The 24,275-nt window shown below is 39.6% G+C and overlaps 1 protein-coding gene across 1 annotated transcript; it reads right to left on the reverse strand.

Moving 5' to 3' along the window:
• Positions 1-478: 478 nt before the first annotated feature.
• REEP5 (Receptor expression-enhancing protein 5) lies at positions 479-7,557 on the reverse strand. Its single transcript, XM_051208494.1, has 6 exons — positions 7,156-7,557; positions 7,026-7,119; positions 6,855-6,993; positions 6,666-6,822; positions 3,354-4,228; positions 479-1,303 (listed from the first exon to the last, which is right to left on the reverse strand). Exons 1-5 carry the CDS (start codon positions 7,277-7,279, stop codon positions 4,173-4,175), a joined length of 570 nt encoding a protein of 189 aa, XP_051075137.1. The 5' UTR covers positions 7,280-7,557; the 3' UTR covers positions 479-1,303; positions 3,354-4,172.
• Between the last annotated feature and the right edge of the window lie 16,718 nt (positions 7,558-24,275).

Consider the following 24,275-nt stretch of genomic DNA (forward strand, 5'->3'; position numbering starts at 1 on the left):
ATGATGGAACTGGCAGGGAAATTTAGTAAACCAGAGAGACCGGTCAAGGACAAATAAGGCAGGACAATCACCGACATTCAGGGACAGAGGAACAAGTGGGTACTTTGAACATTTTGAGCGAATCATGAATAGATCAGCTCCACTCAAACCACCATACATCGAGGCAGTAAACACAGATCTTCCTTATTAAGCCATCAAGTGAATGGAACTGGTCACTATACACCAACTCCCTTGACTATGATAGGGCGTTTGACTGTGTGGATAGGAGAACATTATGTACATGTAGTAAGCCCATTCCATTACTGTATTATTTATACGCTCACTGTAATTTAGACACTTAATCCACCATGTAAATTTCTGTGTGAGTATGATTGAGCACATGTCTGCACATCAATTTTCATTTCTATTCTCCCATTGGTTGTAATACACAGATAATCAATAATTTATCCATACTTGATTAATACTCATAAATATATATATGGATTTCTAACACTCACACACACATACACTTTTTTTCACTGTGTGCTTGCTTCGTGTACGCTTGCGGATTTTACCAATCTTTAACAGTAAACTATCTCTATAACTGGTGTTCAGACTTTTGAATAATCTCGAGTAAATCGATAATTCTACTAGGAGATTCAGCCTGCATTAAATACTCAGTTAACGGGATACTATTTATTGGAGTCAGATATAGAGGACACTAGCCTCTACAAAGTTGATGAGCTACATTTAGAACACGCACTATTTCTCTACAGTAGTCGACTGGATTATGAAGACCTCCACATCTGACGGGAAGCACGGAATACAATAGACAGCTTCCATGCAACTAGACAATTCGAACTTCGTAGATGGCCTAGCAATCCTATCCCACCTAGTCAGCAGCATCATCATCGATGTACAAGGAGGATCTGATGCACAAGTAGAGACAAGGATTCGAAAAGTAAGCGCAGCATCCCTACAGTTGAACAACATACGCAACTCCAAACAACCATCTCTCAACCAACATCAGTCACAATCTTCAATGCGAACGTCAAGACAGATAGTCAGTCAGTCCTACTGTACGGAGCTGAAACTTTGACAACTAGCACAACCATAATCAAAAAGGTACAAGTATTTATAAACAAATGTCTACTCAAGATACTCAATACATGTTGGTCGGATGCCATCGACAATAAACTACTGTGGGAGAGAACAAACCAGTTTCCAGTTGAAGAGGAAATTGGCAAAAGACGTTGTGGGTGGATAGGATATGCACTGTGCAAATAACCAAACTGCACATTGAAGCAAGCGCAAATTTGGAATCCTGAAGTTGAAATGAAAAGAGGAAGACTGAGGAGCACATTTCATTGGGAATTGGAAGCATACATCAAAAGAATGAATAGCACTTAGAAACATCGTGAAAGCAGAGAGGAGGACAGAGTTCGATCGAGAATCCTGGTTGGCAGCCTATTCTTCTCTGCTAGGGGTAACAGGCACAAGTATATATATATATACGCATAGAAATGCCAATAAAATGATACTCCTAAATGTTCATATCATATGGGGGGGATTATATAAGATGTATGATCCAACCAATACTCACACTTTTAAAGGTTCGTTATTCTCTGATACAATAAGAATTTAGTTAGATTTCTAGTGGACAGAATGGGTAGGACGTTACTTCGATACGACAATAAAAGAATAGTTTCAAGATCACAGAAATACATTCACTGACAGCATACCCAGGTGACTCAGTTAAAAATTAATTTGACAGAAAGTCACAATAAACTTAGGACGTAACGCAAATATGGATCGTTCCACTTTTTCAAACCCCAACTGAACACAGAAAAAGAGAAAATTAACAAGATGGGCAGCAGAGAATGGCAAAATCAGACGCAACGGAAAACTAAGCATGAGAAATATGAATCAGCCATCAAATAATGCTGAGCAAAAATTATGGATTGAAAAGCTGGTCAGTAAATTCTACTGTGACCGATTCTGGACTTTATCGAAAGTTTCCAGTCGTAGATTACGGCTATTTAGTGTTTTCAATGAGATATCTACGTCTTCCCAAGGTCCGTAGGCGGAGTCGTATTGCTGACTGTAGAGAGGTGACGGCAGTAAGATGTTTTCTTCAGATAACCAGAATAACATTTATGCTGCCTTCCCACAAGCATGGGAGGGGTTATAAAAGGTCGACCCTAAAAATACACACCTCGCCTTATCCCACGAATATCCGTTTCAGGCGGTAAGGTCTCAACAAGCACGCAGCTAACACCGAAATTACGCACAGAAGGGTCGTGTGTGACCGACCTCAAGCAGTTGTCCCTTGGGCACTGCGGTCACGCTCTCTCAATCAAAACTAGTACATAAACCTTGTGAAGGCTCTTTACTCGAACATGACCAGTCGGGTCAGAGATTACGGTGAACTGCCATCTGAATTTAGAACCCCAAGTGATGTCTGGCAAGGCTGTCCATCATCTCCATTATTGCTTAGTTTCATCATAAATCTATTACTGGGAATAACGTTATCTTCGTCTGAATTTTCGGGACTTGATCTAACAGGAGATCCACTTATTGACTTATAATATACACATGACATAGTCCAGTTTGGTGGAAACACTGATAAATTGCAGTCTTTTGGTAGCACTAAGCAACAATGCCAGAATGTTTGAGATGCGTTTCTCCACCTCTAAATGCAAGCTGTTGCTTCAGGACTGGTCTGCGTGAACACTTGAATTAAGGATAGGGAGTGAAGTAGTCGAACGCGTTGACAACTTCACTTATGTTGGAAGTCTGATCAGCCCTAATGGATTGGTGTCTGACGAAATCTCTGCACGGGTTCAGAAAGCTCGTTTGGGGAGGTTGCGAACTATCTTATACATTTCCTAGTGAGTCTAAAAACTTTTTCGTGAAATCTATAGCCCCTGACTCCTCTATCTCTCATCTTTCTTGTTCATCAGTGAACACACTCATTAGATAGATTCTTGTTAGTCTAGATTTGTCGTTTTTCCTGACCTTTCTCTAGGTCTCGCTAAATGTTTCAAGGCTGTTAACTCAGTACTTTTTAGAATCATAATGGATTCAGGCTTACAACCGTAAACGGAATTCCATATTTCGGAGGGCGTCCCAACTGAACAACTGAGGGAAAAATGATTCGGATAATGTACCTGTCCCTGCTTACGAACACGAACTACCACATTCCTGATTGAAAGGTACGCAGGTAACGCGAAAAAGGCTTTCGAAACGAAAAACTACGTCTTAACAATAACATAACTTAGTACAGATTTCAATTCAACTTTATAGAACTTGATCAACAAGAATAAATGATCGTAAACTATATCTGCTATACGAAGGTTAATAATGTTACTCACCTGCATAAGTAGATAGAAGCACAATACGCAATAAAACAATTGGAAGTCAACAACTCAAATCATTTAGATACGACTTCACAAACGAAAAAACATACAAACGATCTTATTACCGAAGAGATAAGCAACTCCAAATTAACGATGAATAGACGTAACGTGTGGAGAGGTGACATAAGAAAATCACCTCAAATCCACAGTTTTAAGTGTATTACATTGGTTAGTGAAATATCCAATGGTAAGCTAAATAAATTTGTTGGAAATACAATTATGATTGTGCGAAATAAGTCAGTGTCATTTATTTCACATTCTATTCTTTATTAAATAAGAGGTTAGTGACACGAAAAGAAGCAATGATACAAATGAGGAAATGAAAAGATCTTTCAACAACATATACGTACAAATGAAAAGACAAAGCACAAAAAACGTACATTTTGTTAAGCCGTCACATTTTGTCTAATGGTAAAGAAAAGATTAACTCGAAAATTAGGATGCATTTTTTGTAATGTTCAGTTTACATAAAATTACAACATACAGTTACCTTTTTGATGTAAAGCCATTATCTTTACGAATGTTTTTAAATTGGATACTGCGGATTCAAATAAACTTAGGAAGATAAGAAGGGCCAAAGCAGAAATTACATTTAACTTGGAATGAAAACGAGAGAAAAAGATAAAATAAAAAGTCAATGGCAAACATAAACGGGTCCACAATTTAGAACATGCAGCAACGAATAATGGACATTGGGGAGTTTCTTAAAACTATTTGGCATATTTTAGTGAATAGTCTACGGTTCGCAATCCAAATAAAAACTAGTTGGTAGTATTAGTCTTTTTTTCCCATTAAATCCTGTGAAATAGCTTCAGTAGCCTTCTTTTTAGCTGAAATTCAAAAGCACAAACACTTCATCTCATCACAACAGGAAGGATATATCCAAACAAATGAACTTCAGAAATACACAAGATCCTTTAAATATAACATCTTAACAATAATAAAATATTAATATTATCTGGTCACAAAGAAGATAAAGACGAAATATGAATGCAATAACAAGAAGTTAAAGTGCAAAAAAACATGGGAAAAGATACATAATTAGTGTTATAACAATTGATTTTGACTTATTTCACCCAATGTTTTCGATCACAAAATTCGAAAGTCTTCCCCTACGTGACTCGGATTGGTAATTACCAATGAAGTAAGATCGTTTCATATTTAAAGCGTTTAACAGCCTTCCCGGTATTTCCTTTCAGAATAACCCATAACAATAACTTAATTCAGCTGAACAGTTTGGCCATATTTTCTAAGAGCTGGTTGAGCCTAGACTTTTTTGGACCACATACATTTTCTTTGAAATGAGTGTAAACCTTTTTGACAAATACATAACTTTATATGCGTCACATGGATGCAAGTGCAAGTACCAACTGAACTGTGATATCATTTCATTTTCACCTCTACTAATTAAACTACCAGTGAATTAAAAGTATTGTCAGTAAAAAATTGTCTTCCTGAACTAGTCCTATCGGTATGCATCTGTTAATTTGAGTGTGCAGACGATATTGTCTTACTATGAGATGATACTCAAACCATGCAACTGTTACTTCACTAGTTAAAAATCAGTGTCTTTAGGAATGTCATGCGCTTGACAACTTTCAAGTACATAGTACAAAACTGGCAGAACCAGTGCCTGCACTCATTCTTGGTTGTGAGTAGTTGGTGGTCGGAAAGTCTGTGTATATGGGTAATTGTTGGTGATGGCGTGAGCGATGGGATCAACTCAAGTATATCGAAAGCCAGAGACGTTTATGCTAATCTTAACCAACATTGATGCCTTCGTGATGTTAATCTGGCTGTAAAAGTTCGGACCTACAACGCGCCGATGAGAAGTTTTGCTCAGTGCTTGTGAAAACTAGCCTCACCGTATTTAGGATGTTAAGTGACTATGTTTGGTCACTGTTGTCTATGAAGGACTATCAACATACAGTAGAAACACCACGCTAGTAATGTAGAGGTTCAGCAACGTGTGCTCGGGCACATTGACAATAACTCAATTAGTGTCACTGTCTTGAAAGACCGACTTTGGTGACTTGGACATGTACCACGAACGTTGTCCCAGAGAATTTCACATTGTGCATTATTTCCCAACGCTGGGGTTGCTTAGAAAAAGCAGTGATAGGTTTATGAAATGGTGTCGTGGCTTGAAAGAAAGCTATATGGGACAAGCATATGTTGGTTATTCACGATTCTCTAGCTACAGTGGTTTGAGATGTCAGATATAGCTCCAAATACGCCCCTGAGGTAGTCGGTTTTACAGCGATAAAACAGAACAGAGCAAAACGATGCACAGAAAACTCGTCCATTGGATGGCAGACGAATATCTCGCAAGTTGTCCCGAGATTTTGTCAAACAACCAACCAAGGTTAATGAGACAGGATAAGTGAAACGAACGACACACTCAGCTACTTCACCCCCTATCATCAATTCAGAAATTGATGCAGACCCGTCCAGAAGCAATATTTTGAATTTCTGAGAAGAACGCATCTCAAACATCCTGCCACTGATACTTAAGATGGTTAGAAAACTGTACTTCTCAGTTTTTGTCATTATTAGATGATGAAACTGTTATCTCTTAACGAATTTATATTTATTTTATTTTAACACATAGATATTGGTACAAGGAGACACCAAATACATATGCGCCACACAAATCTCATTTGATATGTGTGAGGGCTGTGATACCGCCCGGGTGCCCAAACCGAAGCAGGTGGTTTTCTTAAGAGGCCACACCCAGAGCCTTCGACCTGAAGGTCTGATCCACAAGGCAGTGGGGGATCGTAAGGAGATGCAGTCCCATGGAAGCCGGTGACCAACAATCGGTTCATGCGCCATTTGTTCCTTCAGGTTACTGGAGCCCATGTGCACCATTGGTTTGGAATCCGGTTAAAGCGCCGGACATTCGCTTTTCGTTCTCTCATTTTCGTAAACAACAACCACGCCACACACACTTGGATTATTGAAGCTGATATTCCAGGTACTATGATAGTCGGACTGATTTCTCTGTTGTCACCGCAAAATGTATTTCCTCCTTTCTCGCAGACTAGGACGACCGGTCAGATGGAACTACGTCCAGTTCTCAGGCTCTAGCTGAGATCTTAATCTAACTGCCTTACGTAACCTTGCCAGTCAACTTATAGATGACGTTTCCGGAGGGAAGTACTGAGTAAGGTTGTTGTGGTTTGATGTTATTTAGACCAAACTAGTAACCCAAAGATTCGAAAGTAAACGGTAATTCGTATCACACATTCCGCAGATGTCACTTACCGGCATTTCCAAAATCACCAGCCAAATCTGATGCCTCATTGATAAACTTGTCAATATTTTTTTCGTGAGCCAAAAAGTTAGGTCTAATAACTTTTTCGTAGATTATGATAGCTCCGTTAGGTGATGTTGGGATCATCATAAACAAGAAAAATAGAGACTGAGTGGGTCAATTCACAAGTAAAAACAAACCTTTAGCAGTGAATACAATGGTATCCAAAAAAACAATATATCAGTTAATGACTCGATAACACTGAATGTTGCGAAAACAACCCAGTAAGTGAGCCACTTTGTATCATCCCCCTTATCAGACGTCTCTAATGCTTTGATCCTGAAAACTTAAAACAATTTTGCGCAAGTTACGATCTGTATGCTGGATAGATGAATCCAATAAGGTTTGCAATGAAGCTAGTCCCATAACCGAAAATGAGGTACAGAAATATCAATACAGCACTTCCTGTTTATAAATTATGATCTCTAACACTATTATTACCAGTAACGATGTATAGTCTGTCGACACCTGACTTTTTTTCCACCTTCTCCAATAAACCTGTGAACCAGTTCTTTTGTTTCAACGAATCTTCCAAGATTTTACGGGTACCCGCTAACCTTTCCATGTTTAGATCCTTTAAAAATACGGGTCGCTTTAAGGATGAAATTAGTGTAAATAAAGCACATTAACATATAACCTGAATTATGAAGATCCACAACGACACATAGATATGATTTCGGATTTTAGTAATAGAGATAGACTACCAAATCAGTTACATTGTAGCGGTAAATAAATCCCCAAAATAAATAGCTCTATAGGTTTTCGACATTGGATGCTGACCAGATTAGTTTTAATTGACTCATCTAGCTGAAGGCGCTCGATCATGCATCCGCGCCAGATCACGTGTGGGAACGCCGTGCTCAACATCTACTGCAATTGCTAGCCAGACTAGATCAGACAATTCTGATATATTGACAATCGTCAAATACAACTTCTGATCTACTCGATTTTGTCTTTTGATTTCTCTTGGTGAGTAGGAGTTATGTCTGAAGGTGTTACTGGTTAAAGCGTTGTCAAACACTGAATACCTGTGCCATCTTCAACACTATTACTACTTGTGATATTGATAGTATATTGTCTCGTTAATCCAGACAGGATAAAACTGAAGTTCTGGAAGTTCATGTTGGAAATTGTAAGAGTTTATTACAAGATACTATGAGGTCAAGATCCCAGGACAAGTCAGTTCAATTCAGAAAATGTGAGCAGTTCTACTGATACCATTAGAAGTTTTGTGCTAAATCAACCGGATCCAGTCAAATATGAGTCTGGCCAACACAGACTCCTAAGAATATGGACATGACGGTAAATAAATCCCCAAAATCAATAGCTCTGCAAGTCTTCGACACTTGGTGCTGACCATATTAGTTTTACTGGACGCACCTAGTCAAAGGCGCCCGGTCATTAATCCGCACCAGGTCATCAACAGGTAGTCCGTGCTTCACATCTGCAACCGCCAACCAGCTTAGACTGATCACTTCTCGATATATCGATATTTCATCAAATATATCTTTTAACCTCTTTGCTTCTGGCTTTCGAATTGACTGGGTTGGCATATTTCGATTATAAAGGGTGTTAATGGTTAAGATGTTGTCAAACTATGAATGCTCATGGCATTTTTATTGGCGAGCCTAACGCGGTCCAGTACACCGATTTCTAGACTGTGAGTCTGTTCTTTTTAAAGCTTTATCATTTTTTACTTCGATTTTTGAATATTGTGATGATTTATTAGCATTTTTGGATATATTTAGTCTCGTTCGATGCTATACTTTAGATTCGTTATGACCGAACAGACTCCTAAATTATTTAAGACCAAGACTCTTCCGCCATCCTCGTTTCAGCTAATAACATTTTGGCACGACAACATCGATGCCTAGTTCTGTTACATATAAACTGACTTCCACGAACACGGCGTGACAGACCTATGTCCACAATTCCTCGCAGCATTGAAGTCACTACCGAGCGTTTACAGCAGGTACGTCATACCTAGTATGTTTACTAGTGATGTTTTGGAACCTTAAAAAACTCCGAAGAAAACTGTTCTAATGCAGGAAGATCTCACCAATCGACAACAGTTGGACCAACTCCTCAACAACATCGATCTACGACATGACTCAGACGTATTGTTATGAGTGAGGGGGTCATTGTTCAACGGACCTTTGACGGTGGTCTGCTTAGAGAGCTTTTCTTGTCTAAACTTCCACAACAGGTGCAGGTGAAGCTTGTTTCATTTTAAAACTACACTGTAAACGAAATGGATGCATCTGCCTACCGGATTCTGGAGATCACCAGAACTTCGAACACCGTGATCTACTCAGTCCAACAAAAGTCTCAGATGATGCGAAAAGGCGTCACACAACTCTGCCATACTCTGACACGTTACCCTCCTATTCGTATTGACCGCATACGCTCCCGAACTTCTCGAAGGAGTCCTCCACGAAAAGGACATGTCTCTAGACGATGACAGACAGACCATAATAAGTAAGGCAAGTCTTCTAGAAATTGTAGAAAACCCTACAGTTTCCGAAGCTCCCAACCAACCGACACGAAAAACATTTCGAGTAACTTCCCACTCGGCATTCGTTAACGGTAACCGTAACCGACGTACAAAGCCGTCTGCTACACACCACTGACGTGATGACGAAAGTTCTCTAACTTGTCAACAGTGAGACACAAGTTAGCGTTCTTCATGAAGCAATTTACAACTTAAAGGTGAAAAATGGGAAACCGATCGTCACATACAGTAAGCGATTTGTGTGAATTTACGCAAACCCACTCACTGGATCTTCGTTGTCTCATATATTTCTATGCCAATCATTGGTACAGACCTACTGCAACATAACTAATTCACCCACATGAGCAAACGGAAGTTAGTAAACGGAAATACGAAGTTATGTTTATATGACTTCCTTTTCCAGGTGTAGATTATCCCCAGTCACAGTAAGACACAAGATCGACCCATGCTACCAGCAAATGCTCGATAAGTACACTGAGAAAAACCAAACACCACCAAAATTTCCGTGTGTAACCAGCAATGTTGCACATCGCGACTACAAGACCACCTTTATTCTCGAAAGCGCGCCAACTAGCTCCCGACAAGCTGAGGTTGGCTATAAGTGAATCCGATCGTATGATAGGCCTAGTAACTGTACGACCACCAAACAACCCATGGGCATCTCCCTTGCTCATAGTCCCTAGAAAGGTATAACCTTTGCATCGAAAATCGATTTGGTTAAAGCGTATAACCAAATTCCCATGACTGCTGACGACAGTTCCAGAACAGTATCATCACTCGTTTGGAAATCTACGAATTTTCGCGAGTTCCTTCTGGCTTAAGAGATGATGCTCAAAACTTCCACAGATTAATTGACGACGTCTTCTGATGTCTCAGTATCGTATATACATATGGAGATGACTGCTTGACAGTAAATCCGAACAGAGAATTCTATCTCCAGCGTCTGGATTTTGTATTCGAACGACTACAAAAACACAGCGTTACTGTAAATACTCAGGTATGTCAAGTCAGAGCTGACTCCGTGAACCCTCTCGGACACAGTACTGATGCTCAAGGCACCTGTCCTCTGTAAAGCAAAGGAGCGGCCATTCTCCATCACACAGAACCTATCACAGTCAAGAAATCACGCACGCCTAACGAATTAATAACAATAATTTATTCTGAAATAACAGTTTGTTACCTGAGGAATACCAGTTTACAGACAAGATCGAATTGTTACGAAAGATACAATTTTCACTGTAGTAAATTACTCAGCTGGGTTGATATTTTATAAAATATGAATGTAGATGGTTTTATTAAGACTCGTATTGTCAATATTACAGTTGGCGTGCCTTATGAAGGTTGCGTCGCGACGTGCAACTGATGGTCGAAAATAAATCTATGTGAAATTGGGGGCTGCTATAAACCGCAATCTTATATCACTCTGGAGTAACTGAGGCTTTAACGATGGTGCACGACAAAGTCACCGGTTCCATATCTGTTTTCTGTGGTATATCCGAAGGGGCTGAAAAAGGGTGTAAGAAAAAGAAAAGATGAGAAGCAGAGCAGACAATGTTCATGGGGGAATAGTCAAGGTATGAATACTCAGTCAAATTCTCTTTTATTAAGATACTTATTATGCAAGAGCATTCTAATGTGTTACTGAAAATAATTGTAAGCGGATAAAGAACTGTATAAATGAAGGTGGATTAGAAAGAAGCTGAAAGTATGGGATCATGTGTAGTTATAAAATAAAGTACTGAAAACAATATTCTGATACACAAATGGCTGTCTCCCTTTTTATCGAAGCTATTTGAACCCATTATTTCTTTAAATAGTTTTTTAGGGTCTTGAGAAGGCTTTGTTCTTAGCGAATTGTCTAGTTTGCTTGCAATATGAGTACACTGCCATGAAGATAACTAATGATATAAGCTATAAGAAACTGACCAGATTATACATGGTTAAGAGATGGTAAGGACTAATGGCAAACCAAAGGATATGTACGGGTATAAGATTGTAAAACTTTCAGGGTAAGAAAAATAAAGCATTGAGCAACTCACAAGACTTTAGGACATTTTAGGATTCGTATGATCGGCCTTAGTTGATCAGCATCCATAAGATTAGTGAGTTATCTGTCTACCTGCAATAAAAAAAGGATATGACACTTAGGAAGAATAATGTACCTTTAACCATTGGAGAGATTCAGAAACTGAAAGTGAGGGTTAGGAGCATAAGGGCATGACTAATAATCGATGACTAATGGGAGAGGATAACTCATTTGTTCCGTGATTTAGTTATATTCATATTAATAACAATGGGGTTCGTTGTATTGTTGTTCCGTCTAGATATTAGCCGGTCCATAATAAAGTGCCTCATTGGTGAGCGCGAATAGTTGATGAAGTTCTTCCGAGTCTAGTAAAGAGGTTATTAGTCTGCTGAATTTCGTAAAAGCCCCACGATTACGGGTAAATATTGGCAACTTGTCCCACAATAAACTATACCTCACTGTAAAAATCGCAAAACTCATTTGTTTTTGGTGTTTAACGGTAAGTAGCGTATATGCGTTTTTTCTTAGTCTGTAGGCTGGGTCATGAAGCGTATACGGGCAGGAGGCTAGAAATGAGAGTCTGTACACTTCTTTGTAGAGAAATATTAGATTGTTCCTTAGCCTACGGTGCCATAAAGGTTCTAGAGAGGTTCTTACATCTATCTGTGTAATCGAGAGTTGAGTCAGTTCCTAGTATTTGGCGTGTGAAGCGTCTTCGAACATCATTTGCTCTTATCTTGTATGTGGTATTCATATTTGAGAAGATAAAAGGGTAATGTTCAAGGGAGGGTCGTCCGCACATTTTGTAAACGGGAAGCTTACTCTGTTGTGAAGAAATTTTTTGTTATGAAACCAATTAGCCAATTAACCAATTAGGAAAAATAGGGGAGGCATGTTCTTCAAAGTTGAAGCTTCCTGTGTGATTAATTCCTTGATTGTGTACTGATTTGATTGTCTGAACTGTACTTTTATTTAAATAAAGTTGTAGTTCATAGGGATTCTTTCCAAAATACATCATCCTGCACTTGATGAGGTTAAATGGCAATTGTCATTTTTCTCTCCAGACATTTAGGTTTTTGGGGTCACGTTGAATTTGGTTCATACGGAATTGCACATATCTCATGAGACTCTTAAGTGACCAACTTTGTGGAAATGCGAAAACCATCAATTTGGACGACAATACAAGGCAAGCGTTATTATTATTGTGTAACTTCCCTGAACAGATTTCAGAGGACTAACTCACTTAAATCCACCAGCTTCAAAGAGAAGAAACCTATTTTCAACGAGAGATGTTCTCGACAACCATGAAACTCTGTATAAAACAGATGGAAACAGGTAAGGTGACTTCACTATGTGAAAAATCTACGTATAAGGATCGACCAATCGTGCCGAAACAGTTTCAATGCAACGTCCTCCACTCCTTGCACAAATGCACTCGTTCAGGTTTTCGAGAAACTATAAAGCTCATCGCAAAACCAGTTCGTTGACCTGGTACGAATAAAGACGTGAGGGAGTGGGCACACTCTTGTGTAAGCTGTCAGAAATCTAAGGTGATCGGACACAACAAATGTTCTATAAGCTCTTCCAAAACTCCCAACGTTGATTTTGACCATGTTCATCATGATCGGATATGACCCTTATCAGATTCAAATGGACACTCTTCCCTCTTGACGTGTGTAGACCATTTTACTTGATGGACAGAGGACATAACTGCTAAAATAGTGACCTGCTCCTTCGTCAAACGTTGAATAGCGAAATTCGGCTGCTATTCATCTACCACTACAGATCGTGGACGATAATTTGAATCTGGAATTTTCCGTTGTCTGTCTACACTACTAGAAGTCACTCGATTCTGAACGACCGAGTACCACCCGCAAGCACATTGGTGGGTAGAACTTTTTCATCGACAGCTTAATCCTTTACTCTCAGCTTAAAACGTTTCACAGTGGACAGACCCTCATCCACTAATTTCACTCATTATTCGCAGTGTACTGAAAGCTGACATTGGATACACTGAAGCCTAACTCATTTCTGGAAAGACACTCCGACCTTCAGAAAAATTAGTGGATGCTTCATCATCTTCAGGGAATATGGATATAATCTCTTACACCAGCAGGCTTGCAAGCGGTATACGTTCAGTTAAACCTATTTTCACTCGACCGCAATCAACCGATGCTTTCACTCAACCAGTCACATCATGTAGTGCACACATCTTTTCACCTCGCGACTCACTCCGACGACCACTCGAAACGGATTACGAAGGACCCTTAAAAGTTCTTCAGCATAAACCTAAGCATTATATCATCGATATCAACTGAACCAACGATAGACTTCCGTTCCACAATTACGATACCTCACCCGATAATCAACAATCACGACGACACTTCGGTTGTATCTGACAGCTGACTTAAAACAACACGTTCTGGGAGATGAATAAATTTTCTAGAACACTTGTGCGACTACTGAGCGTAGGACACCACATGACATTTTCTTTCCTCTCGATTTCATTGTGTCAAAAAACTTTTTGATTTGACCATATATATATATTTATATTTTTATTCCAGAAAAAACAAAAAAATTTGATGCGCATATGCCTACAAGTCTTTATCCTTTCAGAAAGAATTTATTCTGCGAAAATTGTTTTGACGCCACTGCATGTTTACGAGATGCATGTACAAAAGTTTATCTTCCTTTATGCGCACATAGTGCGTCCTTACACACGTACTAGTGTAACTCGGTATGCACTTACAATCCCTTTTTTTTCCAGGACGTCTGGAAAAGATGAAAAACCGACGAATATTCCATAGATTATAAATTTCCATTGTACCTATCAGTCATCACCATATTGTACCACATAGCCCATTATAGTAAATAAAGACGACCAGACGCTGGTGAACATAGCACGCCATCAAAGGAGTGTTTACCAATGACAAACTCGTTGGGTTTGAACGTCTGACTGGCCACGTCTTAGGATCATCAATACCTTACCAGGGAGGGAGTGATTTTCATCGGTAAACAAATCCCCTAATCAGTAGCTCTGTATGTTTTCGATACTTGATGCTGACCACATCATTTTTACTAGACTTGTAGTGGCGTTGGGCCATTACCACACAATCCTCAAAGCCTAGCACGAGACAACTGTGAAAATAGATATTCAACATTTAACGCGGAGAGTAAACCAACGATGGAGAAGGCGGGAAGAATTAATTCAATTAGTTTGAGTCAGTCAAATGGCGTGTCTCGGCCCTGCAGACGTGGTCCTATTTGTGTAACAGTTTTATCTATATTAAGTATATTGTTCTATCTCTAGCCTTAATATGTTCTTCACCATATATTGATGGTTGTTACAATACGAATGAGTCAGGGTAGATCATGATGTGACATCTACTTAAGATCTTATAGATTAGGCAGTTACAATATGACAAATCTACAATTTAAGGATTAGGTCTGATGTTAGAGCAGTACTAATAACGAAGTAGACCATAATTCTACATTGACAAGCCCGACTGAAGAAACGTAACCCATTACTGTTAATCCTTATTTTCACTTTAACTATCCCAATCGAGTTTCACGCATGTTAACACAGACTCCATTAATCCTCTAATTAATGCTCACGTGTATTATCGTATTGTAATATTGATTAGTACTCACAACTTACTAGCTCAATCGATAATAATAACTGGTTATCTATTTTAATTATCAGCTAAGATGCACATAATACACTTATAGGATGAGAATCTCATGAATCCAAAATCATAAAAGCATCCTTCAAATCAAATAAGAAGGGAGTTAAAATATGTGTTGTCCAGTGCTATTCACTCATCAAAGATAGCGATGAGGACGACAAAGATCAGTTCTGTGACAGGCTTCAATCGATCGTAGTGAAGTATCCAGGAAAGGACCTGACCTGTCAACATCTATATGACACGATTAAGTAACTGGCAGACGCTCGTTTCAAAAAGGGCAGTGATTTTTGTGCTTGTTGTGTTTATCTTTGCTTGTGTACTTGTTACACCAACAAGCATTTTTGGTCTACTTTAACTAAAAGTACTTTGGACAAGGTTTGAAATGTTTGCTAAACTTTGTCCTGTGGTACCATTTTACTGATTGACTGACACTCGTTATCACATTATGATCGTATTGTGTTTTAAACTTTTTTGATCAAATTAAAATGGTTAGTAAGACTTATGAATGTGGATAACCAAACTGCTTGTTCCCCGTTGAGGAAGGAATGCGTTGCGATGAATGTAAAAAGTGGCACCATAAAATATGTACACATCTAAGTCTTACGGCATACAAAAGATGCTCGGCGCCTAACTCGCATTGGCTTTGTATGTTTTGCCGTACAACTAGGAAGTTACTAATCGAGGAGGCTATGAGCCTATTGGCTTTGGCCTGTAACAATACGATGGCGGTTGCGCTGACAGTGAAGAATGTGTCAGTGTAGTATGTGCTGCTACCAGACCCGTTAAACACCCGAATTCGATTGACGGAAAAGTGAAATCTCTGTTAACATTATTGCGGAGTGAAGTGCCGCTTGATATTGATATTGGTAACCATACACCTCTATTGGAAATTGAAGACCCGGATAAAATTGTCACCGTCCCTGTGTGGCTGTCCAGAGTGATGATAAATGGACTTCAGTACGGAGAAAAAGAGACGAGAAGAAAAAGGCTGTAGGTAAAACGCGGTTGGTTAGCAAGTCATCGGAAGAGACGGTATCAGAAACAAAAACTCCACTGTGTGTCAGGACAGATCTCTCTGAGAGGTCAGTCATTTTTCATAAGTCAAGAGAATCTTCCGATAAGGAACCAAAGGCTACATTTGGACACGATCTCAGTCACATTAAGTCCTTAGTAAGTAAACTACTCCCAGATACAGCTTCAGGTGTTAGCATTTGTAAGCTTTATAGAATAGGACAACAAAGGATTTTGAAAGTCCTCAGAAAAACCGCCTCTTGAAGGTTACATTTGCCACGGATTAGGAAAGGAACCTGGTTCTAAGTAACTCACATAAACTGATTGGATCCGGAATATATGTCCGTGAGGATCTCAGCCTAGCTGATCGTATTAAGAGACGAGCTGCAGAAGTGGAAATAAATGAGCGTCGCTGAAACGGTGAAAGAAACCTCGTTCTTAAGGGTTTTCAAATTTTAAAGGTTCGGAGCAAAACAATCCCCGAACCACTCTGTGTGGTAAAGGAAAGTTCTCCACAGACTTAAAGGTACGCTACACAAATGCTCGCAGCCTACGAAATAAAATGGCGGAGCTCGAGTCGGCGGTGGATAAAGAAAAACTGGATGTTATTGCTGTTTCAGAAACCTGGTCAATGTCAGAAATATTAGATAACGAAATTCAGTTGACTGGTTTTTTAACCAGCAGGGCTGATAGATTAAATCGTAGGGGAGGCGGGGTTATCCTATACACGAAAAGTACCCTAACCATAAAAGTAGCTGAGACAGTGACACATGTTTCAGGGACATGTGAACTGGTGCGATGTAAGCTGAAATGTAGACGGCAATATATTGAATTAGTTGTAGTATATCGCAGTCCAGAATGTGTAGTAAATGATTTTCTCCCAAATAAACTTAAGTCCTGGTGTGACAAAGGTAAAAGCATTGTAGTAGGCGACTTTAATGCACCATATATAAACTGGGTTAACTTAGAAGTAGGGTCACCGATAACATAGTTTGGTTGCAAACTGTTAGAAACCTCGATCGGATTGGCTTTATTCCAACACATTAGAAACCACGCAAGATATGACTTAAGAAACTCTTCTCCTCTTTGAGATTTAGTCTTCACACACGGTGATGACGTTGGTTAAATGACTTTTCTCCCACCACTAGGGAGAAGTGACCATGCAGTCATCTTATTCAAATTCATGGCTGAGATTGCCGGCCCGTCCTAAAATATGGAAGGTAGATATAGAGGCAATCAACCCCACAACATTGGTTGAAAACGGAGAAGTTGGTTCAAGGGCATCATCATAAGAGGCATGGACTCTTTTTAGGCAGTTATACAATCGGGTAACTCAACCATACATACCCTGGACAGCTCCAAAGAAGAAGAAGCACGGCCATCCTCGGATAGGCCGGAATATACGACGTTTACTAAGACAAAAGAAGAAATTTTGGGATGTTGCCATCCGCCTTCGCACAGCAGGCACGATGGAAGGCTACAGATAGGTAGGAAACAAGTGTATAACAAAAATTCGGGAAGCTCAAAGAAAATATGAAATGCAGTTGGCACAATCTGTACTCAAGAAGCCTAAGAGACTATTCTCGTACATAAACTACAGAACAAGGATTCATCATTGGATTCCCAACATAATTAAAGAAGGGAGTGAATCTGAAATGATAGAGAAAGATAAAAAATGATGAGGCTATGACTAAACATTGTGTGGCAGATTTCACTCAGGAACCTCTTCTAGGCGAAGAACTAGATGCATATACAAAGTCAACAAACCGCTTGCTCACCATGGACTTCGATCAGGACGATGTGCTCAAGGCTCTTAGCGCCTTAAACATGGAAAAGTTAACAGGACCAGATGAACCACATCCCAAAATCTTGAGACATATTGCACAATATATCGCGGTCCTACTGACTAATAATCAATATGTCACTTGACCGAGGTGTGTTACCTATGGAATGAAAGAACGCAATCGTCACTCCCATACATAAAACAGGACCAAGACAAGTTCCATCGAACTACAGACCTGTAAGCCCCACCAGTGTTGTAGTTAAAATATTGGAAAGAATAGTCAAACGGACCATAATAACATTTATGGAAACCAATAACTTGCCAAAAATAGAACAAAATGGTTTGAGAAAGGGCTTATCTTGTACAATGAACCTCCTTTTAGCAAGGGAATCTTGGATAAAGACGCTAGACAACGGAAACTCAGTGGATGTTATCTACATAGACTTCAGTAATGCTTTTGACAAGGTACCAAATAATAGACTGCTATTGAAGTTGGAAAACTTTTGTATTGCCGGACCTCTTTTAAAATGGATTAGGGATTTCCGAGTAGGTCGTAGACAGAAAGTAAGAATAAATTCCAAGTGCTCCATCTGGAGACCAGTACTTAGTGGAGTACTGAGATTAGATGGTGGTTGGAGGTAGTCAACAGGAAACCCTGGACCCGGGTTTCGTGCTACTTGGCACTCGTCAGCAAGGTGTACCTGTAATCTTGAGGGAACTGGTGCTCCCTGGCCGATTCGATCTCGTGTCACCCAGCTTCACAGTCAGAGACGTTACCACCGAGCTATCCGAGCCGTGACTGACCTCCTGTAGGACTGAGATGTAATCACAATTGATTGATCACTGGGTGGTGATCAATCTCATGCTTGTCTAGTCCTTATTAGTGCAGATCGAATGCTATCGATCATGTTGCAATGTGGCCACCAGCCTAGGTGACTCGACACTGCGGGCACTATGTATTGAGATTAGATGGTGGTTGGAAGTAGTCACATTGCAACATGATCGATAGCATTCGATCTGCACTAATAAGGACTAGACAAGCATGAGATTGATCACCACCCAGTGATCAATCAATTGTGATTACATCTCAGTCCTACAGGAGGTCAGTCACGGCTCGGATAGCTCGGTGGTAACGTCTCTGACTGTGAAGCTGGGTGACACGAGATCGAATCGGCCAGGGAGCACCAGTTCCCTCAAGATTACAGGTACACCTTGCTGACGAGTGCCAAGTAGCACGAAACCCGGGTCCAGGGTTTCCTGTTGACTACCTCCAACCACCATCTAATCTCAATACATAGTGCCCGCAGTGTCGAGTCACCTAGACTGGTGGCCACATTGCAACATGATCGATAGCATTCGATCTGCACTAATAGGGACTAGACAAGCATGAGATTGATCACCACCCAGTGATCAATCAATTGTGACTTAGTGGAGTACCTCAAGGTTCTGTCCTAGGTCCTTTACTTTTTATAATGTATGTTAATGACCTTCCAAGTATATTACAGACTCTAATGTTATTATACGCTAACGATGTAAGGATCTGGCGAGTAATTACTGGAGACACAGACGCATGTGCTCTTCAGGCAGACTTAAGTAGTATGATTAACTAGTCTAAAGAGTGGTTGATGCTTATCAACGTGGCAAAGTGTGTTCTCATGCACTTTGGGGACTCAAAGGGTAATAGGTACAACATAGGGGAAGTGCCATTATCCGTGGTCAGGTCTCATAAGGATATTGAGGTGACCGTGAGTCATGGCCCTAAGACGACAGCCTATTGCCAGGAGGTTGCAGCCAAGGGGCTTAGAATCCTCTGGACACTATGTTGGAAACTACCATGTTCACCACACTATACACATTCTTAGTGAGAACCAAGCTTGAGAACTGCGTCCAGGCTGCAAGCAACTGTTTAAAAGGTGACTTGGATATCCTAGAAAAAGTACAGAGGGCAGCTACCCGTGCAATTCCAGAACTCCGGAGTTTACCATACAAAGAGCGACTTGAAAAGCTGGACCTCTTCCCACTAGATCGGGACATCTCAGAAGACATAGCAGGTGAGTAGAAAAGCCAAGAACGAACAAAATACCCTTGGCATACAGGTTTTCACACCGGGTCATCGATTCTTGGAACCTGCTGCTTGAAGCAGTGGTGTCCGCACCTTCAACTGACTCTTTCAAGGGAAGACTGGACACTCATAGGAGCATACTAGAGAAGGAATAACATAGGCCTTCTGTTCTTACTACACAAATCTGAATCTGAAATCAAACTTGCGTTCGTTTAATAGTGATTTTTATTCTCGTGTAAATATAAAGGGTGTTTCAACAGGGAGTTACAAAACAAATAACAAAGGTGGGATCAAGTTTGGTAAGTGTTTATCCTGCGGAAAATTTCATTCTCGTAATTTATGTGTATTTCGTAATGCTAAATGTTTTAAATGTGCTAAGATAGGACATATTAAGTCGGTATGCAGAACTACCGTTCATTTTGCTTCAAGTAGTACTTAATCTTGTAATTTAGATCCCAATAATTTGGCTGTTTTTAGTGATTATTTATCTTTGTCTACCATTTCGAAAGGTAATGCTCATATTCAAAAGCGATTATGTACATCCCTTGGTTCATTTCATGATCTTTTGTGTGCATACAGGCAGTAAAGAGTCCAGTATTTCATTCAAGAACTTGAAATCTTTAGATTCTAAAATTGCGGTACGACCCACTGAATTCAATTTTAGGGATTACTGGACATAGACTGCCCATACGAGGATGTTGTGAATTGCTAATGAGAGATGATGATTCTTTATACATACCTTGTGAAGTTTTAGTTAGTGAGAAAGAAATGTAAATGCTGGGTTTAAATAATTTGAAAAGGCCTAAATCAGAGTTGTCTTCACTAGTTTCTCAAGAAAATTCTGATGCTTCACTTAAAGATTTGGTAGCCGCATTTGCTAAGCGCATTAGAGGTATAAAAATTCAGTTTATAAAATTTCAAGTACAGGGTGATCCAGTCTTTCTTAAAAGACGAAGAATTTCTTATGTTCTTTGAAAAGCAGTAAGTAAGACATTAAACGACTTGTGTGCGAAAGGCATAATTGAACCAATTCAGCCTTCAGCATGGGGTACTCCTATCGTTACGCCACTGAAGTCGGACGGAAAGACCCCTAGAATTTGTGGTAACTATAGATTCACTTTGAATTCCCGTTTGTTGAAGCAAACGTGCACGACGGTAGAAGCTGAAGATATTCTAAATCGACTTCATGGTTCTAGTGTTCTCAAAAGTTGACCTAAAAGATGCTTATCTCCAAATTCCTTTAGATGAATCTTCATCTATTTTGACGACAATTAACACTCATATGATTTTGAGATGGTGGAGAAGATTTGTAGCTCAGGTGGATGACTTTGGTGGAGTTTTGTTCTCTGAGCTGGATGGTTTGGTCGTGGAGCTTTCATCGTTCTTCTGAACGACATCATCAGCACAAGCTTCAGATAGAAGTGAAGTGTTCGAATTTCTCCATATGTGTTTCACAGCTTGTTCTGTGCACCTCGATGTTGATTGGTTCTTGTTGACCTTAAATTTATCATTGTTTACTTCTTTGTTTTGGTTATGTCTCCCATTGGTTTGATTTTTGTTCCTATATTTATGCATAATTTTCCTGATTGGTTGATAAATTGGACTGATTTCAATATGTTTGTTGATTGCTGATTGACCTGAGTGCCAAGCTTCTAAACACTTCACTTCTATCTGAAGCTTGTGCTGATGATGTCGTTCAGAAGAACGATGAAAGCTCCACGACTAAACCATCCAGCTCAGAGAACAAAACTCCACCACAATTAACGCTCCTTTTGGTCTGTTCAAATACAATTTCCTTCCATTTGGTCCAAGTTGTTCTCCAGCCATATTTCAGGAAGTTATGAATAAAGTAGTTAGTGATCTTGAAGGTGTTGAAGTTTATCAAGATGATCTCATTGTTCATGGTTCTAATAAGTTAGTTCATGACCAGAGACTTATTGCTTTATTGCGTCGTTTAGTTTAGAAGAATATTACAGTGAACCCAAATAAGTGTTCATTTTGTGTATCTAGTCTTGAATTTCTTGGATATCTAGTTGATGGTAATGGTTTTAGACCAGATATGAAACGACTAGCTCCACTGACTAATGCAGCGTCTCCGAAAAATCTTACAGAATTACGTTCACTAGTGGGTGCTCTTCAATACTATTCCCGTTTTATTGCTAATTTTTCTTGTCGTGCAAATTGTTTATTTAATATTTTGACATCCAATTCATTCAAATGGAGTGAGGACGAAGAGTTATGTTTACGAAGTCTACTGAAGTTTCTTCAAAGTGATGCTGTTCTTCGAACGTACTCCCCTAGTGTACATTCTGTGCTTATTACTGATGCATCACCTGTGGGTATTGATGCAGATTTGGAACAGGAAGGTAGACCAGTTATTTGTGTTTCACAAAAACTTACTGTTATTGAACAAGGTTATTCACAGACTCAGCGAGAAGCATTAGCTGTATTTTGAGTTGTTAAAAGACTCCATAAATTTCTATCCGTAAAAATTCACTATTGTTACTGCTCATGAAGCTTTAAAGTTTATTTATCATCCTGGAAAATCTTTAGCGCGTTCCTCAGCTGCTATGGTTTAACGATGAGGTATTGCTTTCAGTGCCTATGACTATACGGTTCAGCACAGGAGTGCCAAACAAATTCAACACGTTGACTGCATTTCTCGGCAATCATTACAAGATAGACCTGTTAATACTTCCAACTGTTTGTTAGTGCAACCTTTACCAGTGAGACGTCCAGATTTCGTTAGAGAAGCTCGTAGATACTTTAGATGTATACTCAGTGCTATACGGAAAGGTTGGAATGCTAATTTGAAACGTAGATTTCCTGTCTATTTTTCAGGGCGAGATGAGCTATCCACTACTCCTGATGGTATTGTAGCGGTAAATAAATCCCCAAAATAAATAGCTCTGTAAGTTTTCGACATTGGGTGCTGACCATATTAGTTTTAATCGACTCACCTAGCTGAAGGCGCTCGGTCATGCATCCGCACCAGATCACGTGTGGGAACGCCGTGCTCAACATCTACTGCATTCGCTAGCCAGATTAGATCAGACGATTCTCGATATATTTATAGCCTATCAAATATATCTTCGAACCTCCTCGCTTCTGTCTTTTGATTTCACTTGGTGGGTACGATTCATATTAGAAGGTGTTACTGGTTAAAGCGTTGTCAAACTCCAAATACGTGTGTCATCTTCAGTATTTTGTGTTTAAATGATCGTGTTGTTACCTGTCTTTGAAGATCTCCTTGGTGGACATTCAGGTGTTGAGAAAATGAATTCCTTGGCAAGGCTCACATGTTGGTGGCCAGAGACAAATGCAGATATATGTCGTACAGCAAACAATTGTGAAAAATTTCATAGGTTGAAAAGTCAGCCTTCAAAGTGAACTCCATGGCCAGTATCGCCTGAGGCCCGCTAATGTGGTCCATTTCTTGGAAAACACTGTTTACTTGTAGTCATTGATTCTTTTTCAAAGTGGCCTGAAGTTTTTCCATAACTTCACCAAATTCGGACTTCCCAGTCCAAGCATTAAGAAAGGTGTTTAGTCAAGAAGGGGTTCCCATGGTGTTAGTGACCGATAGCGGCTCTCATTCTGCTGCGGATGCGGTCTCTGCCTGGTCGAATAGTAGGGGGTGCAGACATCTGTTCACTGCTTTCAAGCACCCTCGTTATAATGGTTAGGCAGAACATTTTGTCAGGACATTAAAGACTATTATTGACCCTATTGCAGCTTCAACATTTAATGAACTGGAGAAGGAAGTAGGTACCTTTCTGTTGCAATATAGAAATGCTAAACATTCCGTAACGAAAGAGACTCCATCAAAGCTATTAAAAGGAAGAATTTTTCGTTCGAACGTGAGATGTTTAGAGTCTGAAGAAGTTACGTATTGCTGTGGAAATCATCTTTGACCAGCCACGGAGATTGTGGTAAAGAATTCTAGATATCAGTGATTTAAGTACACAACCGTCATGTTGATCGAATACAATTCCAGGAGTCCGGTGAGTTTGTTTCAATTTCGACTGTTAATTCTAATACTAATGAGTGCATTCTAGATAATACAGAGTCTTTATCCAATACAATGTCAAACAGACACAAGATGAACTCAAGAAGAAGACGTGCAATCGATTACAGACGCTTAAACTCCTATTTAAGTTGTGGCAGATGTGGTGTTTGAATGAACTAATGATACCTTTGTACTTGTTGAATGCTTGATTTCGAATTCTAAATACAGTACATTTGTTCATGCTTATCTAGTACTTCTTGATCCGACTGCGTTATTTCTCGGATTCCTAGTTCACACTATAATTCAAATACTTATAAATATCACAGGTCTATAAGAATGTAAAGTTTTACAGGTGTCAGTCAGTCAGCTAGAACGTAGGACCAGGCGTAGACTGAGCATGTCTTCCACACCGGCCTAAAGTTCTTCATTCTGATGTGAATCGCCCGACGTTTGTGTTGTTTGTTTTATAGTT

The sequence above is a fragment of the Schistosoma haematobium genome, chromosome 1 (genome assembly GCF_000699445.3).
Source record: "Schistosoma haematobium chromosome 1, whole genome shotgun sequence".
NCBI classification, from domain to species: domain Eukaryota; kingdom Metazoa; phylum Platyhelminthes; class Trematoda; order Strigeidida; family Schistosomatidae; genus Schistosoma; species Schistosoma haematobium.

What these genes read in the sequence shown, in the direction of transcription:
- REEP5 (XM_051208494.1), bottom strand. Translation starts at nt 7,279, where the DNA reads ATGGAAAGGTTAGCGGGTACCCGTAAAATCTTGGAAGATTCGTTGAAA. An exon ending in ATCTATCCAGCATACAGATC is followed by an intron (nt 6,994 to 7,025) that starts GTAACTTGCGCA and finishes TTAAGTTTTCAG; the next exon opens with GATCAAAGCATTAGAGACGT. An exon ending in TGGTGATTTTGGAAATGCCG is followed by an intron (nt 4,229 to 6,665) that starts GTAAGTGACATC and finishes TTTGAATTTCAG; the next exon opens with CTAAAAAGAAGGCTACTGAA.